The sequence below is a fragment of the Stegostoma tigrinum genome, chromosome 6, assembly GCF_030684315.1.
Source record: "Stegostoma tigrinum isolate sSteTig4 chromosome 6, sSteTig4.hap1, whole genome shotgun sequence".
Taxonomy (NCBI): Eukaryota; Metazoa; Chordata; class Chondrichthyes; order Orectolobiformes; family Stegostomatidae; genus Stegostoma; species Stegostoma tigrinum.
The window spans coordinates 54,284,955-54,303,069 of NC_081359.1; the positions used below are offsets into that span (position 1 = coordinate 54,284,955).

An 18,115-nucleotide genomic window follows, 5' to 3' on the forward strand; every position below is an offset into this window, starting at 1 on the left:
TAGGAGATCGCAGATAGCTATAAGAATAATCGGGTTATAGTAGTCAGGGATACAACTTTCCAAACAGACTGCAACTGCTATAGTGTTAAGGGCTTGGATGGGGAGGAATTTGTTATATATGTTCAAGAAAAATTTCTCAATCAATATGTAGATGACCCTATTAGAAAAGGGGTAAATCTGCTCTTAGGGAAATAAGAAAGGGCAAGTGACTGAGGTGTTAGTAGGTGGCAGTTTGGGACCAGTGACAATAATGCTATTTTAAAATAGTTATGGCAAAGGAAAGGTCTGGTCCACCAGTTAGAATACGAAATTTGGGCAAGGCAATTTTGATGGTATTAGACAGGAACTTTCAAACTTGATTGGGGGAGGCTATTTGCAGGCAAGTGGACATCTGTCAAGTGGGAGGCTTTCAAAAGTGAGATAACAAGAGTTCAGGGCTAGCATGTTCCTGTTAGTATGAAGGGCAAGGCTGGCAAAAGCAGGGAACACTAGATGACTAGTGTAGGCAGCTGAGATCAAGTGAATCCCTTGAGGGGTATAGGAGTATACTTAAGAGGGAAATCAGGAGGGCAAAAAGGGGACATGAGGTAGCTTTGGCAGATAAGGTAAATGAGAAAGCAAAGAGATTCAAGTATATTAAGGGCAAACAAGTAACTTGTGAGAAAGTAAGGCCATTTAAAGTCCAAAAGTTCATTTATACGTGGAGCCACAGGAGATGTGTGAGATCCAAAATGAACATTTCTCATCAGTATTTAGCATGGTGAAACGTATGGAAGCTGGAGAACTTGTGGAAATAAATAGTGATGTCTTGAAAAAAAGTTCACATTATAGAAGAGGAAATGCCGAAGGTTTTAAAACATGTAAATGTAGATAAATCCCCAGGATCTGATCAAGTGTAACCCAGGACATTGTGAGAAGCTAGGAATAAAATTGTGGGGCCCCTAGCAGAGATATGTGTATTATCTACAGCCGCAAGTGAAATGTGGGATGACTGCACGTGGCTAATATTGTGCCATTATTTAAGAAAGGCTGCAAGGAAAAGACAAAGAACTATTGACTGGTCAGCCTAATGTCTGTAGTGAATAAATTGGTGGAGGGGATTCTGAGAGACAGGATCTACATGCATTTGGAAAGATAAGGATTGATTTGAGATAGTCAGCATGACTTTGTTCATGGGAAATTGTGTCTCATGAGTTTGATTGAGTTTTTTGAAGAGGTGAACAAGAAGGTAGATGAAGGCGGAGTGGTAGATGTTGTCGATATAGATTTTAGCAAGGCTTTCGACATGGTTCCACGTGGTAGACTGGTTAGTAAGGGTAGAGCACGTAGGATCCAGGGAGAGCCAGCCAATTGGATACAAAATCGGCCAGATGGTAAGAGACAGAGGGTGGTGGTAGAGAGTTGTTATAGAGACTACAGGCCTGTACCAGTGGTGTGCCGCAAGGATTGATACCAGGTCCACTGTTGTTCATCATTTATATGAAGAATTTGGATGAGAATGTAGGAGGCATAGTTAGTAAGTTTGCAGATGATACAAAAATTGGTGGTAAAATGGACAGTGAAGAAGAGTACAATGGGACTTTGATCAACTGGTTCAGTGGGCTAAGAAATGGCAAATGGAATTGCAAGGTGTTGTATTTTGGTATGAAAAACCAGGGTAGGATTTAATAAAAACAAAAGAATTGTGAATGCTGTAAATCAGGAACAGAAACAGAAGTTGCTGGAAAAGCTCAGCTGGTCTGTCAACATCTGTGAAGAAAAATTCAGAGTTAGCTTTTCCAGTCCGGTGACCATACCTCAGAACCCTTCCTGTTCTAAGGAGGGGACATGGGACCCAAACATTAAATCTTTCTTTTGCAGATGCTGCCAGATTTGTTGAGTGGTTCCAGCAACACTGTTTTTGTTCCAGGGTAGGACTTGCACTGCTAATGGTAGGGCCTTGGGAGTATTGTCAAACAGAGACCTGGGGTTCGGGTATCTTGTTTCATGAAAATGCCGTCACAGGTAGGATGGTGAAGAAGACATTTGGCATGCTTGCCACCATTGGTCAGAGTATTGAGCCCAGGAGTTGGGACATTATGTTGCAGCCATATAGGACAATGCTAAGACCACATTTGGAGTACTACATACAGTTTTGGCCACCCTGCTATGTTATTAAATTGGAAAGGGTGCAAAAATGGTTTACAAGGTTGTTGCCGAGACTTGAAGATTTGAGTTACAAGGAGAGTCTAGTTAGGCTGGGACTTTTCTCCCCTGGAGTGTAGAAGGCTGAGGGGTGACCTCATTGAGGTTTATAAAACTATTAGGAGCATCAATAAGGTGAATGGTCAAAGTTATTTCCGCAGGGTAAGGGATTCGAAAACCAGAGGGCATGGGTCCCTATGAGAGCTGAAAGATTTCAGAGACTTGAAGGGCAACCTTTGCACACAGAGGTTAGTGTGTACATAGAATGAACTGCCAGAGGAAGTAATAGAGATAGGTAAGACATTTAAAGGACATTTAGCCAGGTAGGTGGATTGCAAAGGTTTGGAGGGAAATGAGCAAAATGCAAACAAATGGGACTAATTTGATTTAGCAAACCTGATCGGCATGGATGAGCCAGTCTGAAGGGCTTGTTTCTGTGCTATATGACTCTATGACATACACCAACTGTCTGCCTTGAAGCATATTGACTGCTTTGAGGAGTGAGTGTGAAGAATTTCCACTCTTTTTAATTTGGGCTTGTAACCAGAATCATTATATGGTTATTCTGGTTAACTTGATCCTGGGGTTTTAGCAATGTTAATGCATCAAGTGGAGGTAGTTAGATTTTCTGTTTTTTGAATGCCATTGCTGGGCAGTTTTGCAGCATGACAATTAAATGCCGCTTAACTCAAGCCAGATGTTGCCCAGATTGTGTTGCATACCAGCTTGGACAACTGCGTTAACTGAGCAGTTGCAAATGGTAGTGAGCGATATGCATTTATGGTTGAACATCTCCATTACTGACCTTTTTAATAGAATGACGTTTGTTGATGAAGCAGTTGAAAGTTGAACTAGGACATTTCTTTGAAGGCCAATTACAGTGATGTCCTTGGGGGTGAAAATGAATTAGCTTCAATAAGCTAAATCATTTTTTTTTCTTTGATTCTTATTGACTTTGATTTGGCTCTTTGATGCCACATTTAATCAAATGTTGCTTGGTTCAGACAGTCGCTGTCTTCTCACCTCTGGAATTTAGCTCTTTTGTCCATGTTTATATCAAGGTGTAATGACACTTGGAGCCAAGAAACAAGACAGGAAGCAAATTAACATTGGTGAACAGGTAATTGTTGAGTAATAAAAAGGGGAGGGAATGGCCTAGTGGTATTATCACTAGATTATCACTGTTAATCCAGAGACCCAAATAATGTTCCGGGGACCTGGGTTCACATCCTGCTATGGCAGATGGTGGAATTTGAATTCAGTAAATATCTGGAATTGAGTATCTAATGATGAGCGTGAATCCATTGCTGACTGTTGGAAAAACCCATCTGGTTCACTACCTTCCTTTAGGGAAGGAAACCGCCAACCTTACCTGGTTTGGCGTACGTGTGACTCCAGACCCACAGCAATGTGGTTGACTCTTAACTGTTCTCTGGGCAATTAAGGATGGACAATAAATGCTGCCTAGCCAGTGACGCCCTCATCCTGTGAATGAATTAAAAAAGAACTGCTGCTTAATAGTTTTTTAATTGACACTTCTAGTCATTTTATTGACGTTTGAGAGCAGACTTATTGGGCACTACTGAGTGACTTAGATTTGTTCTGCTTTTTTTAGATAGGACAAAGCTAGGAAATTTTCTACATTGTTGGTTAAATATCATTATTGCAACTGCCCTGCAAAACTTGGATAATGTGACTTGTTCTATGCATACTGAAGAAGGGAAACAGGAGGGCGAAAAGGGGGCACGAAATAACTTTGGCTGAGAAGATTAGGGTGAATCCAAAGAGATTCTTTGAATATATTAAAGGAAAAAGAATACCAGAGAGAGAATAGGACCCCTCACAGACCAAAGTGGACACGTATATGTGGAACTGCAGGAGATGAGCAAGGCCCTTAATGAATATTTCTCCTCTGTGTCTACTGTGGGCAAAGACATGAAGACTTGCGGAATTTAGTGCCAACATCTTGGAGATAGCCCATTATCAGAGGAAGGGGGGTATTGGAAGTATTAGAATGTATAAAGGTGAATAAGTCTCCTGGTCCTGACCAGATATATCCAAGAAGCTGGCAAGAGACTTAAGAAGAGATTGCGGAGACTCTGGCTGATATATTTGCATCATCGTTAGCCACGGGTGAGGTCGCAGAAGACTGGAAGGTAGCGAATGTTGTGCCCTTATTCAAGAAGGGCTGCCAAGAAAAGTCTGGGAATTATTGACCAGTAAGCCCAACATCTGTGATAGACAAATTATTTGAGAAAATTCTGAGGGATAAGATATGCATGTAATGTGGAAAGTCAGAGTTTGATTAGGAGTAGTCAGCATGGCTTCATATGTGGGAGATCATGCCTCACAAATTTATTATAATTTTGAAGTGACCAGGATGTTTGAGGACAGGGCAGTAGCTATACTCTATATAGATTTCACTAAGGCCTTTGATGTGGTTCCATGTGTAGGTTGCTCTGGAAAGTTAGATCGCGTAGATTTCAGGGAGACCTAGCAAATTGGATACATGATTAACTTGATGGTAGGAAGCAGAGAGTAATAGTGGAAAGATGCTTATTGGACTGGGGGCCTATAACGTGGTATGCCTTGGGGATCAGTGCTAGGCCCATTGCTGTTTGTTAGCTATTTCAATGATTTGGATGAGAAGGTACCAGACATGTTTAGTAAGTTTACGGATGACGCTAAAATTGGCAGTATTATGTACACTGAGGAAGGTTATCAAAAATTGCCACAGAATCTTGATCAACTGGAGAAGTGGGCCGAAAAATGGCAAATAGAGTTTAATATAAATAAGTGTGAGGTGTTGCTTTTTGGAAAGTCAAATCAAGGTCGGAGTTTCATTGTGAATTGTAGGGCCTTGAGGAGTGTAGTGGAACAGTGAGACCTTGGAGTTCAGGTGCATGGTTTTCTGAAAGTGAAGTCACAGGTAGACAGGACAGTGAAGAAGGCTTTTGGCACACTGGCCTTCATCAGTCAGGGTATTGAGTATAGAAGTTGGGAAGTTATTTTGCAGTTATACAGGACTTGGTGAAGCGCACTTGGAAAATTGTGTTCAGTTTGGTCAGCTTGCTATGGGACGGATAGAGTTTGAGAAGTTTACAAGGATGTTTTCGGGTCTCAAGGGACTGAGTTATAGGGATAGGTTGGATAAGCATTTTCTCCAATGTGTAGGAGACTGAGGGGATGATCTTATAGAAGTGTATAAGATCTTGAGAGGCATGGATGGGGTGAAAACACTCAGTCTTTTTCCCAGGGTTGTAGAATTGAGGACTAGAAGCTTAAAGTAAGAGGGGTAACAATACATGGGAACCTGAGAGGCAACTCTTTCACCCAGAGTATGGTACACATATGGAATGAACTCGCAGGGGAAGTGGCTGAGGCGATTACATTAGTGACATTTAAAAGGCATTTTGACAAATATATGGATAAGAAGGATTTAGAAGGGTATGTGCCAAGTGCAGGGAAATGGTGTTAGCATAGATGGACATTTTGGTCGGCGTGGACTAGTTTGGGGCCGAAGGGCCTGTCTCCGTGCTGTAAGATTCTATGACGTACATCATCTACTGTTGGCAGGATGTTGCCAGGGCCCGTGCCATTTAACCCTTTTTTGAAATCAAGATGAATTACCTAATTCATCTGAAGATTGATATCTGTGATGCTAGGGATCTTGGCAGGAGTATTCATTTGGTAACTCGGGCTGAAGATAGTTACAAATGTGTCAGCTTTTTCTTTTACACTGATGTGTTAGATTCCCCAGTCCTTGAGAATAAGTATGTTTGTGGAATCTCTACTACTAGCTAGATGATGAAGTTTCCGCTACCATTCACAATTGATGGGCAGAACTCTGAGTGTGATCTGTTGATTCTGTAGTCTTTTATGTCACCAGCATAGTCTAATCCATATTCTTCAGCTGTTGGCAAGAATATAGTTGCACCTTCAACAGGTTTTCACCTCACTTTTAAGCATTCTCTTCGATTTGCTAGCATACTATTTTACACTCCTCATTGAATCAGGAGGAACCATTGGGGGGCTTCAGGAAGATGATAGAAAGAATGATGTGCTGCAGTCTAAAGTTATGCATTTGCTGGTGGTCTGCAGTATATCATAGATGCTCACGTTTGATCTGCTAGATTTGTTCTGAACCTGCCCTATTTAGCATGACAATAATCGTGGTCACCTCACTTAATTGACTGGACGGCTGGTTTGTGATGCAAAGTGATGCCAACAACATGGTTTTAATTCCTACATTGGCTGACATTACCATGAAGGACTCTACTTCTCAACCTTTCCTCTCAACTGAGGTATGGTGTCCCAGAAATCAAACTCAATTGCCCGTCATCGGAGCAGTCCCATGGCCCAGTTGGACTATGCTGACTTTACTTTTATGTTTAATCCCATGCAACATGGCAAATAATATGCTCAATGTTAAGATGGGACTTTGTCTGTATATTTCCAATTAATCTGTTGTTGGTAACAATAGATTAAGGATTAGTGAGTGCCTGGATACTGGGAGAACTTTCTGTAATTCAGACAGTTTCACAGATGCTTTAACATACACCTGAACCAACATGACAGGAAGGGTAGCCTCAGATTGGTATCTCATTCGCAGGATGGTTTCTCAGACAACTCATAATTCACTCAGTACTGAATGATGGTGTTAAACAATATTATTTGTTGAATATCTGAACTCGGGCTTTGCAGCTAGTTTATTCAGCTGTGCAGACATGTTGGGCTGAATGGCCTCTTTCTGTGCTGTAATTTTTCGATAGTTCTAACATGCAAATGTTTGAATTGTAAGTGAAAGTGCAAAGAACTAAGAAAGGAGACAAGTGAACAGGCAATGTCACTCCAAGCTTTAAAAGATGCATTTGACTTTGGTGTTTATTTACCATGTCTAAAATAATACATTAAAATTTAATGTTTTAAGCCTACATTTATAATAAGTTCTGCAAATGCACCCTCATACCAGTAATAATATTGGGCAGAGACAAATTTACAAAGCTACTTTACATCATAAATATTGTCATATTTTGAAGCAAAGAAATTGAACATGAGTTTTTATAATTGATCATGATTTGGAATTTCATCTGATATTCAACAAGATACAAACCAAATCAGTTACACAGTTTGACAAATCAGAGTGTTTTGGGCATAGGTGAGCTTTGCTTGAAGCTGGAATATGCAATGTATTTGCAATTTGTTACATCTTGTCAGTCCAGCCTTACATTCGATGAATATACCTCCACAATGACAATCTGATGTAGTGCTAATAGGGAACCTTGGCTTAAAATTAAACACTGGTAATATTTAAGGATATAACATTTTCAAAAAGAAATGGAGAAACAACATTGGGAGATGAGCAGCAGCAGTGATTGATGAAGAAATTGGTGTGTTGAAAACAGGAGCTGAGTGTTTGAGTGCAAAGAAAGAAAGGGTCCATCTGGTCTGCAACTCTTCCCTCCTGTCTTCTTTCCTTACCCTTTTTGCCTTCTTTGTTTTTCTTTTTCTTCATCTTGGTGTCGTCATGGAGGAGGGCAACCTGAACAGAACTCTTGGCAAAGCAGCAGCCTGACCAGGCAGTGGAACCAGGGACTCGTAGTTTTGGTAGACCTGGAGTAGAGATGCCAAGCAGCTGCAGCAGAGCCGAGGATTCCTGGATATGGTCATCCCTGAGTGGGGACTCCTGGTTATTTGTGAGATGGTAGCAGTACCTCCTGGTTGTGGTAGGCTCTGAGCCGGGGTCTCCTGGTTGCTGGCTAGTTGGTGGTGGCACCTCCTGGTTGTGGCAGACCCAGAACCACGGACTCCTGGTTATCGGCAAGGCCGCAGTGGAACCAGTGTGGGTCCACTGCGGAATCCTGACATTGGTGGCCTGTGGGCGAGTTGGGCCCAGCAACAAAAAGATCGTACTGAATGGTGATGACCCTGACGTCAGTGTGTCCAGCATTTGAGATGGAGGGGTGGTGGCTCAGGTGTCATAGGACAGCCAGCTCAGGACTCAAAGTGGATGCAGCGGAACAAAGATGGACTCTCTTTTAGCTATATCTTTTTATTCTTAAACTGTTGTAAATGGTGCTGGATTGAAACTTTTCACTGCATCTTACTGTGTTCATTGTAGCGTAGAAGTGACAGTAAATTGTCATTCATTCAAAAAGTGTAGGATTACACTGCTTGGGCATTAGACACACCCAAATACTGAGACCGTAAGTTCAAAGAAAAGTTACATCAGACTCAAAGCATTAACTTTGTTTCTCTACCCACAGATATTGTCAAACCTGCAGTGTTTCTCCAGCACTTTGTGCAATAATTTGCTTCTATTTACCTATCCCAAAATTAACTTGATAATAAAATGTGAGGCTGGATGAACACAGCAGGCCAAGCAGCATCTCAGGAGCACAAAAGCTGACGTTTCGGGCCTAGACCCTTCATCAGAGAGCGTCTAGGCCCGAAACGTCAGCTTTTGTGCTCCTGAGATGCTGCTTGGCCTGCTGTGTTCATCCAGCCTCTCATTTTATTATCTTGGAATTCTCCAGCATCTGCAGTTCCCATTATCCAAAATTAACTTGAATTTTGTTTGAATATATGGTAAGGAGATGGAAGAATTTATGGAACGAGTTCAGGAAAACTTACTTGATCAATATGTTGTTTGTCCAGCTAGAAAGGAGGCAATTCCTACACTCCTAGTGAACGAGTGAACCAAATATCTGTGAAGAAATATTTAAGTAAGATTTAGACTCCTAATGAAGAAGGTTCTATTTCAAACATGTAGATGTTCACAGCAGAAAAGGAAGCTATTTCACCCATCTTGTTTGCACCAATCAGCAAAGGTCTGCCTACACTAATCTCATTTTCCATAGCTCTGGGGGCTATGGCATTGCAATTGGATTTCAAAATATTGCTTAAATGTTTCAAGAGTTGCTGACTGAACCTCCCGTTCAGGCAATGAGTTCCTGACCTTCATCACTTGGGAGGGCATGTTAGATGGTGGCTAAAGCACCACCGACACTGGCAAGATGGTTCACCTAATCACCTGCCAATCAGCTTTTTAAGAACTAGCAGCCGAGCGAGGGCACTGCACTGAAATAGCCAGGTGCAAGTACTCCCTCATAGTTGCACCGTCTAGTTTCTAAAACTACTGGACAAGACCTTATACTTTGGGATCCAGTGGTGAGAAGATAAGTTTTAAATCTTCAAGTCATGGTTTAGGGTAACAGGGAGAGCGGTATTAGGGAGGTCCAAGGCAAAGGCATGGATGGGGCCTGTGAAAGCGCCCTCCTCTTGTCCGAATTCCATGCTTTCAGTTGTTCCCAGATTGGCAGGTGATTGGAGAGATGGCAAGTTTAGGTCCTTTAATTGACCACTTAAAGGCCTTAATTGCTAGCATACTCTGCCCATCCCTAATTATTTCTTTGATCTAGTGGTTTTCTTGACTAGTTCAGAGGTCAGTAATTGAACCAGCCACATTCATGTGTTTCAGTAGTCATAGTCATCATTACTGAGGCTAACTTTATGTTCCATATCTGGTAATTGAATTTGCACCAGCTGCGTGGTGGGAATTGAACTCTGTTTCCCCTGGGCTTATAGAATTCAAGTATAGTAGTATTACCATCACACTTTAGTCTCCTCCTACAGTCATTATCACTTTTCTATTTGTAGCAACTTGCTTTGGACAAATTAGTTGCTGCTTTTCCTGCATTTCAGCTGTGGCTACATTTCATATGGCTGTGTTGTGCTATGGATCATCCTGTGGTTGTGAAATGTACTATATTAAAAGCAACTGTTTTTTTCATGTAAGATAACAAGGTGTAGAGCTGGATGAACACAGCAGGCCACGCAGCATCATAGGAGCAGGAAAGCTGATGTTTCAGGCCTAGTGTTTCGGGCCTAGACCAGTCTAGGCTGAAAAGTCAGCTTTCCTGCTCCCATGATGCTGCTTGGCCTGCTGTGTTCATCCAGCATTACATCTTGTTGTCTCAGATTCTCCAGTATCTGCAGTTTTTACTTAAGTCAATTGCCTGTGAAATATTTTATTTTTAAAACGTGTTAAACCAATAATCTTGTCTGTTATCATTAGTAACACACTTGCTTCTGAGTTAGTAGGTTCAAGTCCAAGTACAGAGTTGTCGGCGCACTAATCCAAGCTCATGTTCCAGTGCAGTACTCCTTCATAGTTGCAAGTATCTTCTTTTTGATGAGATGTTAAACCAAGGATTTATTATCCTTCTCAAGTGGATACAAAAATTCAATGGCACTATTTTGAAAAGTGCAAGGAAATAATCTGCTGCTGTCCTGGCCAATATTTATCTCTCTGTCAACATCATTGAAAATAAAATGATTTGATCATTAGCATATTGCTGTTTTTCAGGCACCAGCTGTATGTAGATTGGTTGCTGTATGACTTACAGTACAACTTAACTCCATTTCAAAAAGTACTTCATTGGCTGTAAAGTGCTTTGGGTTATCCTAAGGTCATAGAAGACACTCTATGAGAGTAAACAAAACAAAAGAAGAAATTGCTGGAAAAACAGAACTGGCAGCATCTGTAGACAGAGAAACAGTATTAATGTTTGAGTTCAGTGACCTTTGGTCAGAAGTTGGAGGTAGCAAGAACTACAGATGCTTACCTGACCTGCTATGTTCCACCAGTTCCGCACTGTGTCAACTTTGGTCAGGACCATAGTTTTTGTTCCAGATTTCCAGTATCTGCATTCTTCATTTTTATCTGCAAGGGCAAATGTTCCTTTCAATGGGATTTCATTGGTTCAATTTACAATAAACACCGGATAAATAATTATTTTTCACTGTTGCAGCCGAAGCCTAATCCAAGATATATTTTTATCCATGTATTATTTTTAGCAAAAGTGGATACTGCTTGTTCTCAGTAAATGGTAGAAATTACACATCTCCACTTGTAAAATAGCATTGTATATGTTTTTAACTAAACTTAGGACACTAAGAGAAAACTAACTCCCTTCTCAGCCTACTAATTCTGTTTTGGTTTTTTGGTTTTTCTTGGTGTTTTAAACAAAAAACTAAGTAATTTACCGATGCAAACTGTTTGCATCAAACAGTTTAGGTGTTAATGAACCTATGTACTTTTAAATTGTTAAATGGCAGTAGTTGAAATGGTAACCTGAAGTAACTATTCTTAACTTTGAAAACATTAGCTTCATTACAGGACTGCATTTTGGCAACTGACACGTGCACAGATCTAATGTTTGGAATTGCTAGATTATAATTTAGCGCAACATTATTCAAGCCCTAGTCCAGGAGTTGAAATCCTTTTCTTGCTCTATCCAGTAAAAGCTATATTCTGGATCAGAATTATTTTTCAGTAAAAGGCAGCCTGTAAATCTGTTTTCAATGCAACTGTCAGATCTTACTTTGTAGAGCCTGCATCAGATTAAGATATTCAGCCAGTTCAGTGCAATGGTACTATTATATTTTATTCTTCAATTACTTGTGTGTTAGCAATTGTGTCAATGGTCTTGATCAGAAGGGGGAATGCAGGATGGAGGTTGAGGATCTCTGGAATGTCCTGAGAAGAGACTTATGAGAGGTCTATATGTGCTTCAACCACTGGCTAGGGGTGTTCTGCACCACCCTGTCTCCATGAGAGGAATGGGCACCTGGACTGTTGTGAAGGTTCCTTTGCCTTGTCACCAATCTTCAGACCTAGTGACCCATGGGTGATGGAATGAAAGTATGTGTAAATCTCCAGCCTGTGGGGGTGCTGGACCTGACTCTCCTTGGCAGCCGTCAACCTTTCCACGTAGAGACAGACAGGTGGCCACACGATTTGCTGCATTGCCCCAGCTTCTGGGCAGTAGGCCCATTGTGTCCCATGTGCTGGCACTGCTCTGCCCCACACATTTGGATGAAGTTCTTGACTGCCTACATCACAAGGCCATCTCATTCTGGAGATGAAGAGGTGCCTGGTCTTCAGCAGTCCTCTGCAAGTGGCTTAAGGGTGTTTCTTCCTCGGCCAGTAGTGGAGCTGTTGTAGTGAAGTGCTCACCATATCTTCAACCCACACATTGTATGTCTAAGTTCCCCCCAGAAGTGTCTGTATGTGGACTGTTATGGGATGCAGGATGCATTCTTGCTGATGCTTGCTCTGGTGTCTCTGTACTCTTGTCCTCACAGCTGAGTATTTGTCTGCAGAGATTGTGGCTAGCCTAACAGAACCTGTAAGACAGAGAGAGAGGAGGTGCCATAGACAGTGGTTAGAAGTGGTGTGCAATGATTGAGTGTGACAGTGGGGCCATTGTGAGATTTACTGTGGAAGGAAGTGTGATAATCGCTTGTTAGCCAGGACATGAATGTCTTAGCATCTGCACAGGAGTTGTCCCAGTCTTCTCCTGAGAAGACTAGAATTCTCAACACTCATGCGAACGTGGATGTCTGCAGTCCCTTCACCTCTACAGCTGTCTCTGTGCTGTTGTCGGCTGTTTTGTCAATGAGTGAGACTACAAGAGTAGCACGGCTGTTCATGCTGATTTGAATAGGGTAAGGTGATAAAATGTATCAAGGGTCGGAGGATGCAGTCCAGAGGACATGCAGAGTTTGTAGTGTGGAGTTTGGTGGGGCACGGGTGGATGGGAGAGACTGAAGGAAAGAAGGTGTTGTATGCAGTGAGAATGGCATGAGCTTAGTGGGAGTTGGATGCAGTGTCAAAAATAATGTGTATGACATTAGCAGAGAGGAGTGTGGCACTTAACCTGATTGCATGGAAATGATGATTTAACTTCCTGCATGGCTGGCTGTTTCTCCCCACCATGGAGGTGGCACTGACCCAGGTGGCGATCTTGGTCCAGACTGGTAGAGTCTAGCAGCATAGCCTACTCTACTGGTCTTCCAGGAAGAGGACACCACTCCTTTTGACTGCAGCATCTGCCTTTGGTGAACTATGATGCCGTCTTCCCTTTCTCCAACACGTTCAGTGTCATTACCTTTGTATTAAATCTATAGCCTTATTCTTGTTGAGAATTATGTTTAAACTCATAATTACCAATTACATTAGCATAGTCATAAGTCCATAATTTTCTCATTTTTGCTAAAAGGAGTACAAGTAATTAACATTCTTGCTAAATGCTATAAAATCATTGTGTAAATATATGAAAGCAATTTATTATAAAAATACAGGAAGAATGATAACTTTTTTACATGAAGTTTCCTGAATCGTCGGAAGATGTAAGTTGTGATATTTAGTTTTGATGCAGACATAAGATGTATAATAATAGTTTTTCAATGTACAATACTCCGTACCTTTTAAGTTGGTACGTGGGCATAATGTATTTTTTAAAGTAACTTTACGTTCATTATAACTGATCTTTATTACAAAGTTTTACTGATTTAAGCATTAAATGTGGAACTAGCCTTCAATTTATTGCATAACAATGTGACAGTTCATGAAATCGTCTTTGTACTTTGGTAGTATTAATTTTTGCAAATGGACCTGACTACATTTGTATTTACACACAGGCGAGCCCTGCCCCCATGATTGTAAACACAGAAACACTGGAGACAGTCCCATATGTAAGTATATCTCTTCAGGTATTGCACGATGGCTATAACAATTGCTTTTAAAAAAACAAACAATATTTTTTCCACTGCTATGTCTTAGAATGCTCATGTGTTTGCAATTTGTCGCGAAAGAAATAGATTATAAAAGTAGAGGATGTTATTGCAACTCTACGAGGCATTGGTGAGACTGTATCTGGAGCTCTGTGTATAATTTTGTTCCAGTTACTTGAGGGAGGATGTAATTGCTTTGGAGGCTGTTTAGGGAAGGCTCACTAGATTAATTAAGAATGGGTTTTTTTTTAATGAGGAGAGATTGAGCAGTTTAGGCCTATATTTGCTAGAGTTTGGAAGAATGAATCATATTGAGATATATAGTGCCCTAAAGGGAATTAACAAAAGTAGATGTAGAGCAGATTCTTCTTCTTGTGTGGCAATCTCGAATGAGTGGTCGTAGTTTTAGACAGAGTGGTAGCAGATTTAAAAGAAATTAGAAGGATTACTTTTCACAAAGGATTGTGAATCTGTAAAATTCACTAAGCATTAAATAGCAAAGCAGGCTTGAGGGGCTGAATTGTTTACTCCTGCTCCTAGTTTTTACGTTCTTATGATTTTTTAGAATTTTTAAAATAAGCATTGCTGGGGATGACAGATATAAATTATATTCTTTATTGTATCCTAGTTTTGTTTAAAAGCTGCAATTTTTCAGTATAGTGCAATGTGGAAAATAGAGCACATGCAAAACTGTATGCAAGTATCAAATAGGATTCGGATATTTTCATAGTCATAGAGTCATACAGCACAGAAACAGACCCTTCAGCCCAACTATTCCATGCCAACCTTAATCCCAAACTAAACTAGTCCCACTTGCCTGTGCTCCAGCCATTTCTTATTCATAAACTAATCTAAATGTCTTTTAAACGTTGTAACTTCATCCACATCCACCACTTCCTCTGGCAGTTTATTCCAAACATGAACTACTCTCTCTGCTTAAAAAATTGCCCAGCATGTCTTTTTAAATTTTTTTTCCTTTTACCTCAGAAATATGCCCCCTAGTCTTAAATTGTGAATCACTCAATTTCTCTCTTGACTATCTGCACAAACTTCAGGTTAACTCAAAGTTCTAATATCTTCAGCAATGATGGAAATGAGTCTACCAGGCGTTCTTACCTGGAACGATAACATTTTATGAGAATGCTAAAAATTGCTGGATATAACAGTTAAAAGATTCAACATTATGCAGTTTCTATGTTCTTCCCCAAAAAGTTAAAAATTCAGGATCAGTTCTGTTGCCCCGGGATAGAAGAGGTTAAATTAAGTGCAGTTGAAGAGTTTCTTTAAAAAAAATAGACTTGCATCAAAGGACAGAGATGTTGGGGGGTTGGGGTTTGGGAAACAATTTTCAATTTGAGGCATTTGGTAGCACAATTAGTGGATAGGATATTCAGAATGAAAAGGTTAGGAGATCAGAGTGAAAAGTGCAGTGAATACCAATAGAGATGTAGGCTGGAATTTTCTGAAACAGTGGGGAACTGGTTAGTATGTACACAGGAAGTTATATCTCTAAAGGTCATTCTGGCCTGGGATCCATTAATAGGTTAAGTAATACATTTTTAAAAATTCTTTCTGCTAAAGTGAACAACTTTGTATGTTCCCACATTATACTCCTTCTGCCAGATTTTTATACGCTCACTTGACCTATCTATATCTGTTTGCATCTTCCTTATTCTTCACAACCTAATTTCTTACCCAACTAAGTGTCATATACAAATTTAGCAATGATGTCTTCACTTCCCTCACCTAAGTCATTGATATAAACTGTCAAAGGGTGATGCTCTAGCACAGATGTTTGTGGGACTTCACTCATCATATTCTGCCAATTAGAAAATAACCCATTAATACATGCACTGTTTTCTGATAGTTAGCCAAACTTCTGTGCAGATTGCATTCAATCTTCTAGCCCGAGCCTCCTGAGACTCTGGTGTTGAGATTTGTCAAGAGAACTTTTTGTTAATGATATGTCAAGTATATTATCAAGATTAAAAAAAATATGCTGGTGAAACATGAACAGAGATAAAGGGATTACAAAATAAAAGAACTTAAATAAAGAAAGACTTATGAGATACTGGATATTGGTGAGGGAGGAGGCAGATTCATGTTTGGTTGTATTTGTAGTAACTACATCTAGTATCAAATATGCAGATTGGTGTCTGGTTTCCAATTTCATTGTCTAGCTTCAGGATGATTTAATACTGATCTGCTTATAGCCATGGTTTTGGGAGATTTTTCTTTCATGTCTGTTCCATTTCCTCTGCCTTTGGAACAACAGGAGGCTGAGATGTTGATCCCCTTGCTTCTGCTGGTGCAGTTGGCTTCGGTTTTCTCTTATACCTGGAGCAGTAGAGGTTGAGAGGGCACCTGATAGTGTTATAAATGGTAGATTGTGTCCTAAAAGGTAGATGCCCCTCTGAGGGAAAAAAAACCCGAAATGTTCAATGAGGATCACCTCACCCTATAATCTTTTCTTTTATTCATTAACGGGATGAGGGCATCACTGGCTAGACAGCATTTATTGCCCATCTCTAATTGCCCAGACAGCTGTACAAAGCCAACCACATTGCTCTGGGTCTGGAGTCATGTAGGCCAGACCAGGTAAGGATGATACTTTCCTTCCCTAAAGGACATTAGTGAACCAGGTAGGTTTTTTGTGACAATTGACAATTGATTCATGGTCATCATTAGATTCTTAATTCCAGATATTTTAGTGAATTCAAATTCCAGCATCTGCCATGGCAGGATTCAAACCCAGGACCCCAGAATGTTTTCTAGGTCTCTAGATTAACAGTCCAGCGATAATACCACTAGGCAATAACCTCCGCTGTTAAAAGGAGTGTGAAAAGAGGTGTAATCTGTCTTCTAGCAACTTCTAGTATTTAAGTCAAATAAATACCTGACACTCAGTTTACAATCAACGTGTAACAATGCATTTATCTAACTCTAACAATGAACAAATCAAACTATTAACAAACCAAACAAATCCCTTCTAACTACTAAATATTCCACAATAACGCAAGATTTTATTGGCAGCTGTTCCAATAAATACAAGTCTCACTTGTATAATAAAACAATAGAAATTAGTGTCTTGAAATTACAGCCAGGTTAATTCTTCCAGAATGTTCTGTGTCTTCCCTTGTCAATTGTTCCGTCAACCATCAGGAACCTTAGCGAGGAGTGCTGTGGTACCGTTGTGAATAGATGGTGCTTTCTCTAATAGCTGAGAGCTGTTATCTCTTGCAGATGGCAGTTAGCTCTGCCAATTTTCCAACTCCCCCTTCTTTTATGCCCCTAATGATACATCAATTTCTAACAATCAGATTGGTCCTAGGTTGTCATAACCGTTAGATTCAAATTTGATAGGTTTTTGGTATCTTAAGTGCCGCTTGGCCTACTAACGGTACAGCCTTTTGGTACAAATGTATCTGGTGCTCTCTCTACTTGCAAACTTTCAAGCTGCTAAGAGGCATCTCTAAGCATAGAAAAAGCACAGCCTTTTAAAGGGATCACACAATGCTTTCCCCTGTAGCATTTTACAAACACCAGCATTTTACAAGCACCAAGTTCTAACGTCCTGCCTCCCAATCCACAAATACTCTCCCCAACTTAGCAACAACAGATGTATGATTATGAGAGACATAGCTAGGTTGGATAGTAAGGTACTTTTCCCAATAGTTAATAACTATAGGGCATGGCTTTTAAGGTAAGAGTTAGAAGGCTAAGTGTTAAGCAAATACTTTGAAAATAACATGAAGGAATTGAGATAAATTGATTTCACTCTGTTTTCAGGAAAAACAGTAAATGTAAAACACTGAATTAAAGTATTTTTTGGTTCTAAGGCTTATGACTGCATCATTCCTAACTAAAGATAATAAAATGTGAGGCTGGATGAACACAGCAGGCCAAGCAGCATCTCAGGAGCACAAAAGCTGAAGTTTCGGGCCTAGACCCTTCATCAGAGGGGGGGATGGGGAGAGGGAACTGGAATAAATAGGGAGAGAGGGGGAGGCGGACCGAAGATGGAGAGTAAAGAAGATAGGTGGAGAGAGTATAGGTGGGGAGGTAGGGAGGGGATAGGTCAGTCCAGGGAAGACGGACAGGTCAAGGAGGTGGGACGAGGTTAGTAGGTAGATGGGGGTGCGGCTTGGGGTGGGAGGAAGGGATGGGTGAGAGGAAGAACCGGTTAGGGAGGCAGAGACAGGTTGGACTGGTTTTGGGATGCAGTGGGTGGGGGGGAAGAGCTGGGCTGGTTGTGTGGTGCAGTGGGGGGAGGGGACGAACTGGGCTGGTTTAGGGATGCAGTAGGGGAAGGGGAGATTTTGAAACTGGTGAAGTCCACATTGATACCATT

At 40.7% G+C, this 18,115-nt stretch overlaps 1 protein-coding gene across 10 annotated transcripts in view; it reads left to right on the top strand.

Moving 5' to 3' along the window:
* dlg2 (discs, large homolog 2 (Drosophila)) overlaps positions 1-18,115 on the top strand; it is an 891,501-nt gene that overhangs the window by 290,804 nt on the left and 582,582 nt on the right. For all 10 annotated transcript variants that reach the window (XM_048533248.1, XM_048533245.1, XM_048533246.1 and 7 more), the window contains one exon: positions 13,672-13,725. In XM_048533248.1, the coding sequence (XP_048389205.1) occupies positions 13,672-13,725 (54 nt within the window). The remainder of the gene's footprint in view (positions 1-13,671; positions 13,726-18,115) is intronic.